General features: G+C 28.4%; 2 protein-coding genes across 2 annotated transcripts; both read right to left on the reverse strand.

Moving 5' to 3' along the window:
* Positions 1-3,065: 3,065 nt before the first annotated feature.
* On the reverse strand, positions 3,066-6,960 carry LOC106765939 (type I inositol polyphosphate 5-phosphatase 4). Its single transcript, XM_014650729.2, has 7 exons — positions 6,276-6,960; positions 6,077-6,167; positions 5,785-5,895; positions 5,031-5,585; positions 3,771-4,034; positions 3,358-3,541; positions 3,066-3,218 (listed from the first exon to the last, which is right to left on the reverse strand). The coding sequence occupies exons 1-7, from the start codon at positions 6,388-6,390 to the stop codon at positions 3,120-3,122; spliced, it is 1,419 nt and encodes a 472-aa protein (XP_014506215.1). The 5' UTR covers positions 6,391-6,960; the 3' UTR covers positions 3,066-3,119.
* A 10,177-nt stretch (positions 6,961-17,137) lies between these two features.
* LOC106768209 lies at positions 17,138-18,062 on the reverse strand. The gene has a single exon (XM_014653211.2). The coding sequence runs from the start codon at positions 17,804-17,806 to the stop codon at positions 17,255-17,257; it is 552 nt and encodes a 183-aa protein (XP_014508697.1). The 5' UTR covers positions 17,807-18,062; the 3' UTR covers positions 17,138-17,254.
* Between the last annotated feature and the right edge of the window lie 726 nt (positions 18,063-18,788).

An 18,788-nucleotide genomic window follows, 5' to 3' on the forward strand; every position in this document is an offset into this window, starting at 1 on the left:
TTCTTTTTAACAAATTTCAAAATTCATTAGAAATTTTAAAAAATCTTTCAATAAATTTCAAAATTTTTTGAAGAATTTTCTCTTCAACCAGTTTCAAAATTCGACAATAAATTTTAAAATTAGTTAAAATATTTTTAAAAAGTTTCAATAAATTTTAAAATTTATTAAAGAAAAGTCTTTTAACAAATTTCAAAATCTGTTGAAAAAAAACTAAATTCCGAAATTGGAATGTAAAGGTATTGAAAGAAATATGTGGAGGTGTAGGGAAAAATAGCCCTCCATGAATTATCCTCCACATATTACAATTTCACTTAGAACAAGAAGTTGCCATGCTTTCTTCGGTTACCAAGCTAATCTATTTCAATATACAAAACATGTGCATGATATTTAAAGAAGCTCCAAGATTCCTAAAACCAAGTCATTGATGTAATAAAACCCATGTCCAAGATTAACAAAACCAAGTCATTGAACAAAATCTTTTACATGTTTCTCTTATTAATTACCAATTTTTTGTCAACTTTGACTTTCAAAAGAAACTATGAGTTTATGAACCCTAAATTTATAAAAAGCGATTCTAATGAAAAAAGTCAAATCCCTAAATTTTGTCAATGTTAAAATGCGAATGAGTTCTAATTTCCCAAAATAAATTCCCAACTTTTATGATCCTAAAGTTTGAGTTTCTTTTCCTAATCCATAATTCGAAGAAACTATTCAGTTTAATTAACTCTTTTGCCAAATTTTTTAAATTAAAAAAAAATACACGTCAGAATCTATTAGAAAATGGTTTTTAAACCTAACTCAACCTCACAAAATCAAAATCGGTTTGTATGGTGAGATTTGCACTCCACTTATGTATTATAATTTGGTCTTATCTTTAGTTAATGTGAGACTTCTAACACATCCCCTTCACGCCGAGGTAAAAACATCTCGAGTGTGAGAGTAGAATTAATAGGTTGTTTGATAGTGGCCCGACAACGGGTGGAACACATAGATCTTGCTAGGATAGCCTTCAACCATGACTCTCATACCATATTAGAAAGTGGTTTTTAAGCCTAATTCAATCCCACAAAACTGGTTTGTATGACGAGATTTGTACCCTACTTGTATATTATAATTTGGCTTATCTCTAGTCGATTTGAGACTTCCAACAGAATCACCTAAAATAAATAAAAAACATATTAAAAAAATGAAAAACACTATTATCAGCATGCTACATATACATCAGTCTAACGATATTACTCCAATTCAACGACAAGGCTCTAATTGTACCAATTTTGTAAAAATTATGATGCAATGAGACGAAAAAATAAGTGGGAAACATATTTGAGACTATTAAAAAAAAAAAACAAAAGACCTGTTGAATGATGAAATCTTAAATCTTTTAACCTACATTCTCTATTGTACGAGCTCATAATTTTGTAACTCTTATAAATATTTGTTTTCTTCTAATAATTTTATTAATTTTTTATTACTTTAAACATTTTTACCGTAAAAACTTAAAAATTGAAATTTTTAAACTGATAATTTTATTAATTTTTTATTACTTTAAACATTTTTACCGTAAAAACTTAAAAATTGAAATTTTTAAACTGATAATGATTTAAATACGGTGAAATTTTACTATTTTAATATTAAAAAGATTTAATATAAATAATTTTATTATAAACAATATTTATATTTTTAAAACACATCATCTTATAAAATATTTTTTTTAGATTTGTTTAACTTCTTTCTGTTCATTCTCTTTATTTTTCATCTGATTGAATATTTAAGATTATAAAAGTAATAATAGTGAACTCTTTAATTTAAATTAATTTAAACAGGTAAGTTAAGTTTTATATTTTTATTTTATGTTGTATATGAGTATTTTTTTTATTGTTTTAAGTTCTATTTAACATAATTAATTAGACTTTTGTATGATATTAGTTATCAATTAAATTAATATAATCCATCATTGTAAAAAGGAGAAGAAAAGTGTGTAAAGAGATATTTACTAACACTCTTTCTGGTTATAAATGTGGAAAGTGAATGATTATTAATTTGAAGTAATTAAAAAATGAATGAAAAGTAGATAAAAAAAATGAATGATTAATTTAAAGTGATTAAAAAGTAAATGAAAAGTATGGGATTTTGTTTGATAGAAAAGAGATTTGAGCAATAAGTTTATTAAGATATTTAATAGATTTAATTGAATGAATAAATGTTAGTAAATTCATTTTCAATGTAATATAAAAACTGCCTTTAAATATAAATATTTTTTCATTAAAAGGTATTAATTGATAAAAAAAACACTTAAATTAAAAAAGCTCTTGCTTCATGCACTTTCATAATTACTATCTCCATCCTATATCACTAAAAAATTAGAATATCTTCTCTATTATATCACATTGTCTGTTTTGTTATTGTTTTTATTTTTCTGATTCTCCAGCTACATGTTGATTCTCCATTACACTTTTTTTAAATGTTACTAAGGTACAATTAGTAATTACGAGGGTGCCAAAAAAAATGGGCAAAATGGATTCACAAAAAGTAACCCAAAATAGGTCATGCCCATTGTAGCAAATGACATCTTGGCTCCATTGTGTTTCCATAACTTGGAATAAAACACAGATAAAATTAAAATTTAAAATGAAATAAAATTAACCTACTCATAAAAAAAAAGAACATTTAATACTTATATCTACTAACTTCAAATATTAACTTAACATTAGAGTGTTTAATAAAATATTTAACAACAATAGTAATAATTATAATTATAATAATTTTGTAAGTCAATCAATATTTATTAAAGAAAGTAATAGAAAAAAATATTTAGATATTGTATTGGTTTATGAAAGTAGATTTTTGAGGTTGGAAGTTAATTACTTAATATTTCTTTGTTAAGTTAGTTTTATTATTATGTAAAATATGATAGAGGGGAATATTATATTCTGTATATATATAACTCGACAGAAGTAGTTTTCTGCTTGAGCCCATTATCGAAAGCAATTGTATTTACCATGCTTTGAATTCTAAGAATAACCTTCCAAATCCTGCTATCCAAAAAAATGTTGGGTTTTAGGAAGAAGAGCAATTATGAGTCATTTTTGTAATGACCATGACCTGTTTGAAAATATGCGTCAACCCTTTAATCTAAAGTTTGTGTTAGCATCTAGTACATTCTTGGTTAACAGTGACAATAAGGAAGATTTTCCATCTTCTTCTCCTCTGTTCGTCCCCTGCCACAATTAATGAAAATCATAACATGAGAATATGAACACTCTTTTTTTACAAGTTAATTTGATTTTTCCAACATGATTTTGGCAAACTGGTATTTAACTTTGTGTTGACTGTTACAGAATAGTAATGAGAACTTACATTCTTGGGGTTCAACACTGTTTGAGGGATATTCTGCAACTCCATAAGTCCTCTGCTTGATGATTTGATTTCAATCTGTGTAGAGAAAAGTGCTGAGACTGGACGATGATCAGAGAACTTGCTTTCACTCCTGAAATAGTTAAGTTGCTCCACTCCTTTGCCATACCATAGAATTCTGTCACACCTGCACACATATGATTAATCTGTCACCACTTGTTTGATGCAGACAACTTCTCTTAACAGTTACTTTAGTTTGCTTATTTTCATCAACATAATCTTTAGTGATTGACAGAAACAAGAATGTATTTTCATACATAAACAATTGTCTTATATACATAAAAATGATGTATGAAATTCATGACTCAGATACATAAACAAAACCAAGTATAAGTGAGTGATTGTTATGTACATACCATGCTGGAGTTCTTTGTTTTTCCCCTGATCTATTTGGGAGGCTACCACAGTATCTATTGGTAGTGGAAGATGAGTATTTATATGTTGGGGCAAATTCTATATCACCTTCTTTCCAACCCTCAAACACTCCACCTTCTTCTAGTTCTTTCTGGAGTTGATCAAACTCTTGCAATGCCTTCCAATCTTGTTTCCTTATCAGATGCCTAGCAAAATTATCCTCCAAGTATAGCCTATAGTTGAGGTCCCCAAACCAGAATATTCGGCTGAATCATGAGTTAAAAAATGCTACATGGTTAGCATAACATGATGTGTTGCACATTTAAACATCTAACTAAACTCATGTTTTGCCTATGAAGAGTACTGTTAAGGTGTGTTTGAGTTCAAGGTGTGTTTAACTAAACTCATGTGGTGTACTTCATTTCAAAATTATTGATGCTGCCATGGCATGTGGTTTTGGCCAATTAAGATATTAATTTTTTAGAATGAAGTTTGTATCTTCTTTTTAAACATCTTTTTTCTTTCTCTTTGATTCCTTAACTAAACATACAACAACTAAAGTACAAAGTGACTCGAGTTCCTTTAATAATGCAAGCTAAGAATTTCGTAGCATGTAGGGGTGATTCTAACTATGTTCCTCACAAGCTATGTTTTTTAGTGGACATAGAGGTCTCATAATTGAAAATTACCTAGTGATGTACCATTTTTCCATTTTGTCACACCTAGAATTGTCACCACATAATTTACTCTTTTTTATCAGAACTTTTAGGCAACTCTAGCTACCATTTGAAATCATATTCTCAATAATGAACTGGTATTGAACACAAACTATAGGGTAGAATTAATTTCCAGGTTGGTCTTGTCTTAACTAGAAATCTTGAAGATTCTCCCATGTACCATTCAACACTTTTTCTTTTCTCCTGCCCAATTATGCAGTCCTCTGGAAACCACTGTCAGTCTAATTGGAAAGAATTCAAAATATTCTAACCAATAGAAACAAAAACCAGTCTATTAGCTAGAAACAGGAAGTAATAGTAAACGTTTATACATAATTACAGTTTTCATATCGTTATTTCAGTTTTGGTTCATTCACAAATTTGACATCTAATATGTAATAGAAATACTGATGTGACACTCTTCTGCATATTTATGTTGATACATTCATGACAATATTAGATATGAAGTTAAGGGATAAAATAAAATTTCTGGGTAATAAATAGGAAAATGAAAAAAGGAGTGATGCAAGGTAGAGACAAACTCACTCGTGGCCTAAGATGGATAGAGGATAATGATGGTCTTTTGTGGTCCTTGAAAAAGAGGTTCTCCTAAAAATCTCTGCTACCTGATGGTTCCTTCTCCCTTCATCACCCTTCTTCTCACCAGATGCTAAGTGTGCTGCTACAAAACAAAAACTTGTCCCTTCAATTGACATGCTAACTGCCACTGATCCTTTGTTTCCCAAGTACCCCATCACCCCACATGCTACTGAGCACACTCTCACATTTGAGACACTATACTTCCTCAACACCTCTTCCCTCAGCCACACACTTATGAACACTCCAACCATCTTCTTGCTGGCCACTAGTGTGTACTTGTCATTGTTGCTGTTGCCATCTCTGGTGTTTGGATTCTCCACATACTGATAACAATTGTCATCACATGCTAGCAGTGATGAAGAATTCAGCACTGGTGTCATCCAAGGGCATCCAAACTTGGCATTCAGTGTTTTTCCTATTAACTGGTTCCAGCTTGTTGCCACTGCTGGATCCTCTGCTCCTATCACAGTTAAGGTCTTCAAAGGTACAATCTCTTGAAACCTGATAACAAGATCCAAAAGCTTTCATTATCTTCAGAGGTACAATAATCAAGGAAAGTTCTATTCAGATACAACATAAACTGAGGATTTTTGTCCAAATAACTTAGGCCAATTTGTTGATTGACTTAAAAAAATAACATAATCAGGAGGGTATTACTTTTTCTCGAGAAAATTGTTCAAGTTTGGAATTGTGTACATACCCAAGAACATATATATCTGCAGCATTCTTGAGATTCAACCACTCGTCCAAGTCAACAGCCAAACTTCCTACAGGGGATCTACCAGCAACATTCCATGTACCAACAAAGATCCTGAAATATAAACAGAACTATATATATGTCAAACAAACAAAAACCTTAAACTAAAATCATTACGTTAATATCTGAGTCAAATAGGAAGAACTATACACACTCATACAGTTAATACTATCTCACAAGGCTGAGAGCCACCCAGAAGATTTTACATATATATAGTAATAATTAATTGGTTTACCTTAGTTCATTTGTTGAAATGCATGGATCCAATTCCAATGAGCGAAGGGAAAGGTTTCCCTCATAGTCATCACTCTCATCTTCTGCTCCATCTGAAATTAACAAACGGTGCATGCAGCACCCTCTTGATTAATTCTAGCCTTTGAAAGCAGAAGAAGAGCATAGATACATACACATAAGTAACACACACATATATGAACCTTGAATCTCGTTCAAACTGAATGATGAAGGCCTGTCTTCTTCCTTCTGCTTGCTGTTGAACCAATTGCGGAGCCTGTGATGATACTTTCTTGCCTTCTGATTCTCCACCTCCATGACAAGAAAGGAGGGTGCCCTCTCTCTGAGAAATTCCTCTTACATACAAATTCAGTTAAAAGATGACAACTTGATGTGATATGTGAAGGGTTATCGTGTTAATCGCCCTTAGGACTAAACCAACAAGAGGAAGTGATTGGCTTAAGAAGGGGTTAGTCTAGAGGTTAGATCGTTAAACACAAGGGAGGGAAACTAACAAAACACAGTTTTCAACATTTTTTTTTTCTAAAGTCAAAACTGAAGACAAGTAGCTAAGAAGGTGAAGAGGGTGAAGGGTAAAGGTGCATGATGCAATAAATGATCTGAATCGAAATTGAAGAAGAAGTTAGATATAGGCCTCAAAAGGTTCCATCATTAGATTGATTATTAGAGCCCCGTTAGGTGGTGCTGGTCACGTATGTCTCATGGATATCTACGTGACATAGCTGTTGTTTCGTTATTATTGCATGTTAAGTCAAATAATTTTGTATACCCTAGCTAATGTTCCTAGCTCCTTCCACTGTTTGGATAATTGGACCATTGTTCATCGAATGAAGACTACTAATATTATTGTTGTACTTAAATACAGTCACTTGCTTCTGCAATGTTTGTGACTCATAGATAAGGCTACAGAGCTACTAGTCCAGGTTGTTTTGGTTATGCATCACAGATATATTGTCTTTAATTCGTATAACATTTTATATGAACATGTATACATAATATGTTGTTTTGGTTACATCGTATTGTGTCCTACATTGTTTTCAATCTAATTACAATGTTTTCACCTTTTGAATACCCACCTACACTACAACTATGTATATATTCAAAAGATCTTCAATACATTGTTCTCATGAATTGCATTTTATAAGTCTTTCAAGAAAATTTATCAGAGAGATGACTTTAATAAAATATGAGTTCAACTCATCTCAAATCTTCACATTACTTTCAAAACTTAAAATAATTAAGTTTATGGATATTATTTCTGTTCTTGTTTTAATCAATGTCTAAATCAAACTTACACTTTAATTCTCAGCTACCTTTGCATTTCTAAATAAATGAAACCATTTTTTTTAAATAATTCATTGTTTCATACAAACGTATTTGACCACTTAATAATAATGAATTTTTAGTGGTTTAAGTTCAATGAATTTTGCATCAACATTAATTTAAGTACAATTCAACTGCATTGGTTGAAACTTTTTCCCTACTTGAACAGAGCCTTCATACTGGTAGAATTCATTTTGTAAATAAAGGTTTTGATATTTTCTGATAGAATTTGAAGATTCACTTGTTAAATTGTATAAATGGGTCATTTTTTACTTGTTTCTATGAATATCTATATTATGATCTTGTATTGTATGTAGTATTATTTGAAAATATTATCTAATGTGTCTGTATGCAATGAATAAAACCATCGTTTTCCAAAAAAAGACCTGAAAAAATAAATAGTATGAAATTAATAGTTAGCTTATCATAGAGTTTGACTTTGAGGTAGTGGTTTGATTTCATAGTTAAAAACGGTACGACATGTCTTTAGATATTATCTCAATCAAAACAATTATTACTACTATTAATTTTAATATTACTATTTATTCTTATCATACTTATTAATTTCACATTGTTTATCATTACATTTAAAGATTATTAAATATTATTATTCTAATTTTAAATTAGTCGAGTAATATTATTATGCTCAATCAATCTATATTCAAAATGTTTTATCAGCCATGATTTTGTAACGTCTTAAAGAATAAAAAAAATTACGAATATTTAAATATATTTGATCTCAACTTTTAAACAAGACTATTACGTAGAGTAGGAATAATAATATAATTATTATTATTTTATCAGTATTATAATCAAAATAATATATATATATATATATATATATATATATATATATATATATATATATATATATATATATATATATATATATAGTTGAAAGTGAAGCAATTGGTACGGATAAGGAAAAATCCGTGGTGGTTAGTTGACGTTGAACAAAGGCAACAGTGATGTTGTTGGGAAGTTTAAGCTCAAATTTAGTTCACCATTTTCTATATAAACTATTTTTAATAAATAAATAATAAAACTTGGATTTTTGTTTCTGACGTTAAAAATTTGGACTTATTATAGCAATAATTTCTTAACTTTTATATTATAAATTGAAGTCTTTATTTGTAAATAAAAACAGGTACCTTTTTTTATATATTTTATACATTTCCTTGAAAAAAAAAATTACAGTTTTCTTTCTTGTTAATTTTTTAAATTAAAATTTTCATTTCTAAAATCTCAAGTTTAACTGTTTGTTTTTTATTTACAGTTATGGATTTTTTAATCTTAAATATTTACTACATTATACTTTAAAATTGATTCTGTTTGTTATTTATATTTATTAATATTTTCTCCTGAATTTGCTTTGCTTTATTACTTAAATTTAAAAAGAAATGCTCCTATAACAGATAGATATTTGCCAGTGATATAACATATAAAAAATAAATAAATTTGATTATCATTGAATTAACCAAAATTTTGTACGAGTGTATGTTTATCTGAATTTTAAAGAATTCAACTTTTCTTAAGACCATATAGTAAAAATAATTATGCATAAGAAAATATTTTCAGAGCTATTATTCAAAGTAAAAATTGATAAATTTTTTTTATGAATTTTACATATTTGAAGCTGTCTGATGGATGAGTTTCATGCTTTATCTTTTCAAAGGACAATATATACAGCTGTAATCCATAGTAAGCAGAAAAGGAAAGTTTAGAGTTTAATAATAATAATAATAATAATAATAATAATAATAATAATAATATATTCTAGCTTATAAAAAAAGTCAATAAGATATTTTTATAACTTTTTAAAAAACTATTATTAAAATCAATAAATTTATTATATTATATAATGGTGGAAAACAGTTATTGTGTTACGCGTACTTTTATAAATTGTTATTTTTAATTTAATGAATTTAATTTGATATATTTCATAATAATTTTATTAGATATTGATATATATTAACTTTTAAAAGTTAAGAGAGATATATAAAATTAAAATAATGTAAAATGACAATTAAAAATAGATAGAATAAAATTTAAAGTATACAAATCGTTTTACCTTAGCATATAAAATTGTTTATAGAAATTTCAAATTCCAAGGTATTATAGTTATTTTATTTTTAAATAAATAAAGATGTCTTTAAAAAAATTCACTAAAAAATTATACCATCTTTTATATTTGTTATAAATAACCATTTATAATCAGATAATAATGAAAAAATTAGTTTAAATATATGGAGTATTTTCTACATTCTAACAATTAGATCACATGGATCAATCATATTGAAAGGTTTATCAAATCAGAAATCAATCAACCACTTAAATAATATATTAATTAGAACCACATAATTTATTAAAGAAACAGGTGACAAAAATCAGTTTAGAATAGGCCAATAAAATATATAAATAAAAATCACTATGTTTTTTTAAAAGATTAAAATAAACCTAAAACGTTATTCTTCTTCTTACTTCAAACATGAATGTATTATTAATAGATATTGATGTATACACTTTAAACTTTAACTTCTTATCAAAATATGATAACTTATATATCATATTTGGGTTAAATATGTTTTTAGTCCCTATATTTTGGGGTGATTTTGGTTTTAGTCCCTCTTTCAAACTATGGTACAATTTAGTCCTTCAACTTTAGAAAACTCTGGTTTTAGTCTTTTTTTTCAAATTTTTTTAATTTTATTTTTTGTTTCAAGCACGTTTTATTGTAGCATTTGGATTGTTTACACTGTTTGACACATTTTTGTTTCAATGTTAACTGAGAAACGTGTTGAAACAGCAAATAAAGTTAAAAAAAATTGGTAAAAAGGACTAAAACCAGAGTTTTCTAAAGTTGAAGGACTAAATTGTACCATAGTTTAAAAGAGGGACTAAAACCAAAATCGCTCCAAAGTATAGGGACTAAAAACATATTTAACCCATCATATTTCAATGGAAAACCTATAAAATTAGGTTTCTCTTAGAGTTATGAAATTATGATTTTCTAATAACTATGTATGTTATTAGTTATTATAACTAATTTATTAACACCCCTTTAATTATATTTGAATTATTAAATCTTAAACCAATATTACCATGTTTATTAGGTGTATAATTTTAAAATGTTAATATATATTGATCATATTTGCAAGTTGAAAGTTGAAAATCTATGATGAATTAATCCCATCCTCACATTTTGTCCATATTTGAAGCTTAACACCATTCATCCATTATCTCATAATTCCCTCTTTTCATATCCAACAAGATCTTTTATGTGTTCCCATTCTCATACATCACCATCACCATGTCATATAATCACACACTATTTTCATTCATAGAAAAATAAAAATTAAACAAATATATTAATTCTCTTAAAGATCAAATTTAAATCTTGAATACATTGTTCCCATATTGATAATTTAAAAATCCATTTACATCTATTTTAAAAAAATTAAACCTAAAATACTAATGCTCTAAAAGGTCAAATTTAAAATTAAAAAAAAAACTAATATAAATTTCTCAACATAGTTCCTACAATGAATTAGTTTCTTGTCTTCCATTAATACAACAATAGCTTTTATCATTTACAAATTAGCACAATCAATCTAAAATACCATTTCGTTTTATAAAATTGTTTCTAATAAAAAAAGCTTACAATATTAAAAAAAGAATTAAAAATAAATATAATATATTTTTCTCACACTTTTTTTTTATGGCCCAAGGCCCATTTGATGAACTGAGCTTTCTTATTTATTTACACTTCCTAAAAAAACGAAATTGAGATTTGTTTTTTTGTAGTGTGGATTTTATGTTGTGGGCTCTTTAAGAAAGTGACCATACTTCACAATATTCAATGGCTGTTATTCTATGAGTTGCTTTGTTTTATTTTTTGTATAATTTCATTTGTGGCTTATGGCAAATCTCAATATGTCTAATTATTGGTTTCTTTTTTCCTTGTTTTTTGGTTTATGCAAACGTGTTCGTTTTGATTTATGTGTCTTTCATTTTCTTGAGAGATTATCAATACAATGTTCTATCATGTCACACTATTTTTGTGTTAGGATTTAAGGATTAAGTTTAAACTAATTCTTTTTTATTTGGTCTAAAATTATAGTACGTTTTTTTTAAGTTAACTTATTATAACTAATATGTGTTTTGATTTGTTGAAGTAATGTTATTTATGATCAATTATAACGTCTCATTTTAATAGTGTGTAATTATTAAAAGAAATATCAAATGTCTAATATTTAGGAACAAATAATTTATAAATATTTCCACACATAATCTTATTATAGTTATCTCAAATATAACTATAATACTAAAAATATATACAATGATTTTATAAAACTAAAAGATATTATTACACTAATTCAAAAACATAATAAGGCTTCAAAGGAGAACATAAACATGACTAGATCGTTCTAACTATAAACTGTTATACTAGACTCGTCCTGGATCCAATACTACTTTTTTATTTATTCACACCATTAAGGTGATAATTACAAACAAAGAGAACACATAAACAAATAAACACAAAAGAAAAGGTAAGCTAATGTAAAAAAAAAAAATCATACAATATTTATAAAGATATTAACACATATAAATCATTCATATCAACACCCTTAACACATACAAATACTCATAATAAACTCGACCATTCAAATACATATAATGATATTAGACTTTGGCGAGTTATTCACTTGTGATGACCTTTATTGCTCCATAGAGGTTTTGTCAATGGGTTTCATCCTACCACACACAAGATTTATTCCGTTAACATCTTTGACCAAGGTAAAACCCCTACACTAGGACCTTCTACTTCTCTCATCACATACCTACCCTTCTGTACTTGAGATCGGATGGTTATTAGAGGGACCACATAACTCTCAATACGGAGTCTATAGTTAATATATACACTACTGAAATCACCACAAGAAACTTCTCATTAAAATTTTTCCCACAACATTTACCCTACTTATTCACAACAATGTTGTCACTTCCATAAAAACATCATAATACATCTTAGACACACATAAAACCATAGTAAATCTATTTCAAACAAGTAAATGCATAAGAAAATTACAAAATATACATTAGCGCTAAAAGGTACCAACTAGTTGTAGACTTCTCGTAGAATGTGACGTTGAATGAAAGTCTTGGAACTCAGCGCCAAACCTTTTGCAAAAGGTGGTGCTCAACGATAGTCTTGGTACTCAATGTCATTCTTCTCATAAAAATTCGTGCTCAACAACTTCCTTTCGCCACTCAACGTCCCGGAACTAAAGTTGCTCCAGGCCTACAGTCAAAAGTGGCACCCTGCTATGGCTCAACACCAAAGCATTCACATTTTTCTACGTTCAACGGTATAATACTGGCGCTCGACGGTTCTGGAGCTAAAAGGCTCCTAGGCTTACATAATGAACTGGCCCTGAACATCATTTTGCCTTCATTCATTGTTGTATCAAATATTAACAAATTAAATTCTATGATTTAGGGAAAAAGGGACTTGCTCAAATGGTCAAATCGGTATTCCCTACTTAGTACTTTGGTAAAAAAATAACCTTTAATCCAAAGAACATATCAACTTGCTCAATTGATCAAATCCCAAGTTCCTCAATCAACATAAACTCAATTAATATAAACTAGAAGACAAACATCCAAATTCAACAGATCAAACCTTATTATACAACTTAATCATGCAATCACAAATTCGAAGATATCTATAACTTAAAAACAATGCAATTAGCTTTCCTTACCTGAAAGACAGACCAATAATTCAAGAACCCTTAAAACACCCTTAGACGCACAAGAGGCTCTATTTACCCCTATGAATAACACATACACGATCATAGCACACTATTAGGACCACTGATCAACAAAGACTCATAAAACAAGCTTGGATACCACATGCGACTAAGATGGTTCACATGTAAAGAAGAACATACAAATTAAGAAAAGGGACAAAAAATCAATTTATTCTAGAGAGAAAGAGAAGATTTCTAAACGGAAAATTATTTTAAAGAGATTATGTATTTTTAAAATAATGAAACTCGTTTATAATAATTCTATTTATGTCTCAAACTTTTATTATTAAAATAATTGAGTTTCATCATTTTAAACACGATATTAATTTTAAAACACAATGTTCTAAGCTCTTACATCAATTATTATATTAGAGATATTATCTTTTTCAAAGTTAGTCTACAACTTTGACATAATTTTATTTTTAAAAGACATATTAAATTATTAAAAAATAATTATATTTAGACTAATATTTATTTCAATAGAGTATTGAAATAGTATATTAAAATGATTTTTCTCTAATGGATAGTCTAACATAAATATCATCAATATAAGTAAAATATTCTTCGTATCACCTTATACTTTTGATTTCTTGAACTCCTAGTCCGCGATTTTGTTTTTCTATTACTTACTCTCCAAATGTTAGAGAATAGTTGTGATTGAAATTTAATTCCCAGGTTTTGGTACATTTATTTTCATATAATTTTATGTTTTGATATATTTTTTTGTATTTTAAATTTACTTGTTAGGTTTAGAGTTCAGAAAACTGAGAGTTGAATTGAAATTGGAATATTAATGTGGAGACTAAAATCATAAAAAGTAATTATAAATGTCAAAATAAAAAAAAAATTAAAGAAAAACAAAGATACAGTTTACATTATTATTCATAGAATCAAGAAATTGTATTTCAAAAAAAACGTAATTTCTTAACTTTAAATTCTTCAGGAATATGCCATCAAGTAGGATTATAAATATGGTGTATGTACAACAAGTAACAACAAAATAAAATACGAATATTCTTTCCACATAAAGAATATTCTTTATTTTATGATGATACTTTATATATATATATATATATATATATATATATATATATATATATTAAGAATTAATTAATTATTAAAATGGCCTTTTTCTAATACTCTACTCTAATTAAAAATCACAAATTAAAGACAAGAGTATAGTGGAAATAAAAAATTATAATAGTATCTTGCGAAAGCAAACTTTATTTTTTTTTCTCAGCCGTTTTTTATGGGAAATGAGTTGTATGCAAAAGCATTTTTTTTTAATTTAATCATTTTCATGACTTTAAAAATTTATAACTTATTGTTTTTTTCAAGATTTATTGCCACTATTTTTTTTCAAACAAAACAATTATTTTAAAAACATTTTTTAAGTAGTTTACCTAAACAAATAATAGTTATGGCTATAAAAGAATTATAAATCAGTGAAAGCAAACACTTATAGTTAGCGAAAGTTTGAAAATAATAAATTATGAGCAAAATTTGAATTATGGAAAAATTGCTTGCATTTGAATTTGAAAGTCAATAGAGAGAATGATGAGATGGAACTTTATTAAACTTTGACATAACTAATAATTTTTTGAGATTAATTATGAAGCTTCTCTGTTAAGTTTTTATGTGTTCATAATTGGATTCAGGTTTCATGATTTCAAAACTTTTAAATTATTTAAATAAGAATATATGAATAAATAGGTCTTGAGTCTTGGAATTTTTCGGAACATTGTTAATTTGTATACCACTCTACATTTTTTCAATTGTTGACTATTTAGAAATCTTTATTTCTATTTATTTACATCCATTTCAAAAGATAAGATAGCTTTAATTCTTCTTTTACTAATTACTATTTATTTTCACCGAATGCTTAATTAATTTAGTTATTTATGCATCTATTTATTTATTGTGGGTTAAAAAAAATAAAATTTATAACTATTTTATTATGATTATTTTTTAGTTATCATGTAATAAAAAAAATAAAAAAAAAAATGATTGGTTTAAATTGAAAAATTCATCTCAATAATCAATCTTATATTTCAATTCTTCAATTAAACTAACAAAGAGAAAAACCTCTTAGAATGAAGAAAAATAAAAAATAAAAATACATTCAAAACAAAACAAAAAAAAAAAGTAAGTGAAAATCCTAAGTTCTTAGAACCAAAGTCAAATCAAAATAAAAATAAAAAACACAAAAAATAAATATCAGCTCAAATATATAACTACCAAATCTCAGGAAAAGAAGAAAGAAACATACGAAACAAAAAACAATTGAAAATATATAACTACCACATATAATGAAAACTGAAAGAAAAAAAAGAACAAAATCATGGAAAACATAGAGTAAAGAGAAATTAAAAAAATAGGGTTTAGCTAGGAGGGAAATGAGAAGAGAATTTTAAAATTTGAAAAATGGTAAGATTAGGAGGGGGTGTTTACTTAAAGAAAAAAATCTCTTTAACAACACTTTTTTTGACAATTTTTTGACAACACGTGACAGTTTGTAATTGGTACATTTCAAATATTTTTTTAGAATAAATTCAAACGGACCAATAAAATGGTGACATGTGTCCTGTTGTAAAAAAGTTGTTAAAAAAAAGTTTACTTAAATTGGTAAAAAATAAAATAACTTTTTTTTTGTTTCTTTTCAGTGTGGCTTGTTTTTTCTGTGTCTACTCTATTGATTTTTTTATATATAGATTTGAGATTTAAACTCGTAATTGGAACATGTCATTAACATTCTTTTACAATAATTTTCAGAATAATTGTGTATGTTTATTGAGTGAAAGATGAGGAATGACATAAGAAGAGAGGGTGGTGGAGACTACATCAGAATCCTGACTCCTTGGTAGACAAGACTTTGAAGGCAAGATATTTCACCATGAATCATTAGTTACATCATAAAGAGAGACACACCCTCCTGGCTAAACTTGGTGGAGAGCATAAAAGCAGCAAAATTGCTTCTAGAAGGTTTTTTTATTTTATTTGGATGAATCACCACCAAAACAGATCATACAGACCTTTGGAGAGGCTGCAAAAGTGTCAGGTTATGGCTTAGACCCTACTTTTTAGCTTTTTGGTTTTGTCTCTTTCTTATTGTATCTCATGAAAATATGTGTCAAAACTTTATGGTAGCTATTTTGGATGCCTTAGTTACATGTCAATAAATAGTTAAACTTGTTCAAAACTTTATGAGACATTGTAATCTAAACAACAAAGTTGCATATTTTTGTATAAGTGAAAGGGAAAGTGTTTGATAAGAATAAAAAATGAATGTTTCCATCTACAAGAATTGAAGAAGACAGAGTCAAATGTCTCTTTCACAGTAATTAACTGTTTTCACAGCCTCTTTGTTCTAATTATATGAAGTTTCAAATTACTGCAGCTTTTCTCAACAGATATGAATACGAGGGTAGGAAAAATAAAAGAAAAAAATTGAGAGACTGTTATCATTAATATTCTTATTCTTATTTCAGACTTTTCAGTTGGGTACTGTACTGCCACCAGACACTTTTGCAAGGAAAGAGATTCTTTCTTTCTTGTTATTTGGAAAGCACGTTAAGTTTAAAATATTGTTCAAGATTTCACATAAATAAAGTATCTTAAACCAATGCATAGGGATTTGAGATAATGCACTTTTATTATTGGATAAAAAAGTGTTAGTGAAAGTAGTTATGTAAGAAAATGATAAGATTATGTTTCAGATCAAAGCACAACTAGTAGTTATGAAAGTGTTTGATATTTTTGGATTTTCGTGTTTAGATAGTTTCCATAAAGTCCTGAATTCAAACATTTATACAGCAAAATATATTTAGTAAATGAACAATTTGTGTTCATTACTGATGAGATTATCAGTAACCTAAAAGGATAAGGATGATGTGAAGAAGAGGCAAGGAATCTGGATCAATCCAAACATTATAGCAGCAGTAAAACACATCCTTGATCATTTAGAACAAATAATGACAAAAATATTAATAATGAAACAAAATTTGTAGCTGTTTTCTTAGAACATAGGCTCAACAGCAAGACACTTCAATCTTGTGGAGTCTGAAACTTTCAGCTTGTTTGACATCAGAGATCAAGTGCTGCCTAAACATGGTAATGAAAGCTTCCACTCTCTCATTCAACTCCTCCTTGGACAGCACTGGAACCTGCTCCTCTTCCTCCTCATCTTCCTCATCTTCTTCTGCAACTTCATTCTCAGCATCAACATAAGTATCAGTATTACTACCAGTACTAGTACTACTACTACTCCAACTTTTCTTTATGTAGCAATCTTTTCCTTCTTCAGTTTCTTGAGAACCCCCACTTGGTCTCTTTTTCTCTTTGTTATCACTCTTCACTTGTTCAACACTGCTTTCAGTTTCTGAACTGTGATCTAAGTTGGTTGGCCTCAGAGACATAAAAAGAATGGCTAACAGAATGACATTGAGGATGAGGAACACCCAAGCACGCCATTGCTCAACTAGAAAGTGTTTTAGACACACCATTAGGAGAAATGTACCTGCTGTGAACACTATAGTGTGTATGCTATCCTCTTTGTTGTTGGTTTCTCTCTTCATCTCCATATTGGAAGACTTGTTTGATTGTTGTGTTTGATTTGAGTTGAGTTAGTTAGAGAGTTAGAGCTTGGTATAAATGAGCAAGAGAAAGTGATTGCTGTGGAAGAGGGAATGATACCCTTGTAGGTTATGTGGGGGACTGCATAACCACAATGAAGGGTAAAGTGGTATTTGTGATGATGGGGGAATATCACAGCAAGATGTGAATGGTGTAAGGTGCTGAGGAGACAAGCAAACACATAGGTACAAGAACTGCCACTTTGCCACTTTGCCACTATGCCAAGGTCTTTGTGCTGATCATATCCTCATCCATCTAAGGAATTTGGCTTTGTAAGTTAGTATATGTCTTGGATTGGCGTGCACACCAAATCATGCATATAGCCACTACCCTCAAAGGGCTGATAGGCTCGTGACACTGGCACAGTGCTGTGTGTCACTCCAACTCCTTATTCAAAGTTCAAAGGCTTTTTTCTTCCTATACTTTCTTACTTCTGGATAACCAAGTCATCTATCATGCTCCATTTTCCTTTTTTGCAAAGTTATTTTTTTCACTATGATAAGTGTCTGTCACTTTTAACCCTTGTAACTTAACATCCAGTATTTAGCAGAAATTGTGATGACACCATGATGTATTACTATAATAATAGACTTATGCTGACAAGACATACATTATATTGCAGTATAGCAGTTGAGTTAAAGGATGAAGTAAAGTTCTAAAATCAAAATAATGACAATTTTTGAGATTGAGAGAAAAAAATAGCACAGTGAATTAGAAGTAACAGCAGAAAAAGCACATAGAGAAGTGGGGATTTGGAATCTGTCTCCATGGCCAAAATTGAATGACATGGTGCACTAGAGTTATTGGTTGAAAGACAAAAAGGATTGAAAACGTGATAGAGGCTAAGCACGCTTGATATGCAGATGTTTCACAGAGTGTCCCCACTTGTCCAATGATGTAAGCACATAACCTTGTATGTTTCTTCCTTTT

The sequence above is a fragment of the Vigna radiata genome, chromosome 1, assembly GCF_000741045.1.
Source record: "Vigna radiata var. radiata cultivar VC1973A chromosome 1, Vradiata_ver6, whole genome shotgun sequence".
In the NCBI taxonomy this organism is placed as follows: domain Eukaryota; kingdom Viridiplantae; phylum Streptophyta; class Magnoliopsida; order Fabales; family Fabaceae; genus Vigna; species Vigna radiata.

What these genes read in the sequence shown, in the direction of transcription:
- LOC106768209 (XM_014653211.2), bottom strand. Translation starts at nt 17,806, where the DNA reads ATGGAGATGAAGAGAGAAACCAACAACAAAGAGGATAGCATACACACT.
- LOC106765939 (XM_014650729.2), bottom strand. Translation starts at nt 6,390, where the DNA reads ATGGAGGTGGAGAATCAGAAGGCAAGAAAGTATCATCACAGGCTCCGC. An exon ending in CAGTTTGAACGAGATTCAAG is followed by an intron (nt 6,168 to 6,275) that starts GTTCATATATGT and finishes TGTTAATTTCAG; the next exon opens with ATGGAGCAGAAGATGAGAGT. An exon ending in CTATCCATCTTAGGCCACGA is followed by an intron (nt 4,035 to 5,030) that starts GTGAGTTTGTCT and finishes CTCATGATTCAG; the next exon opens with CCGAATATTCTGGTTTGGGG.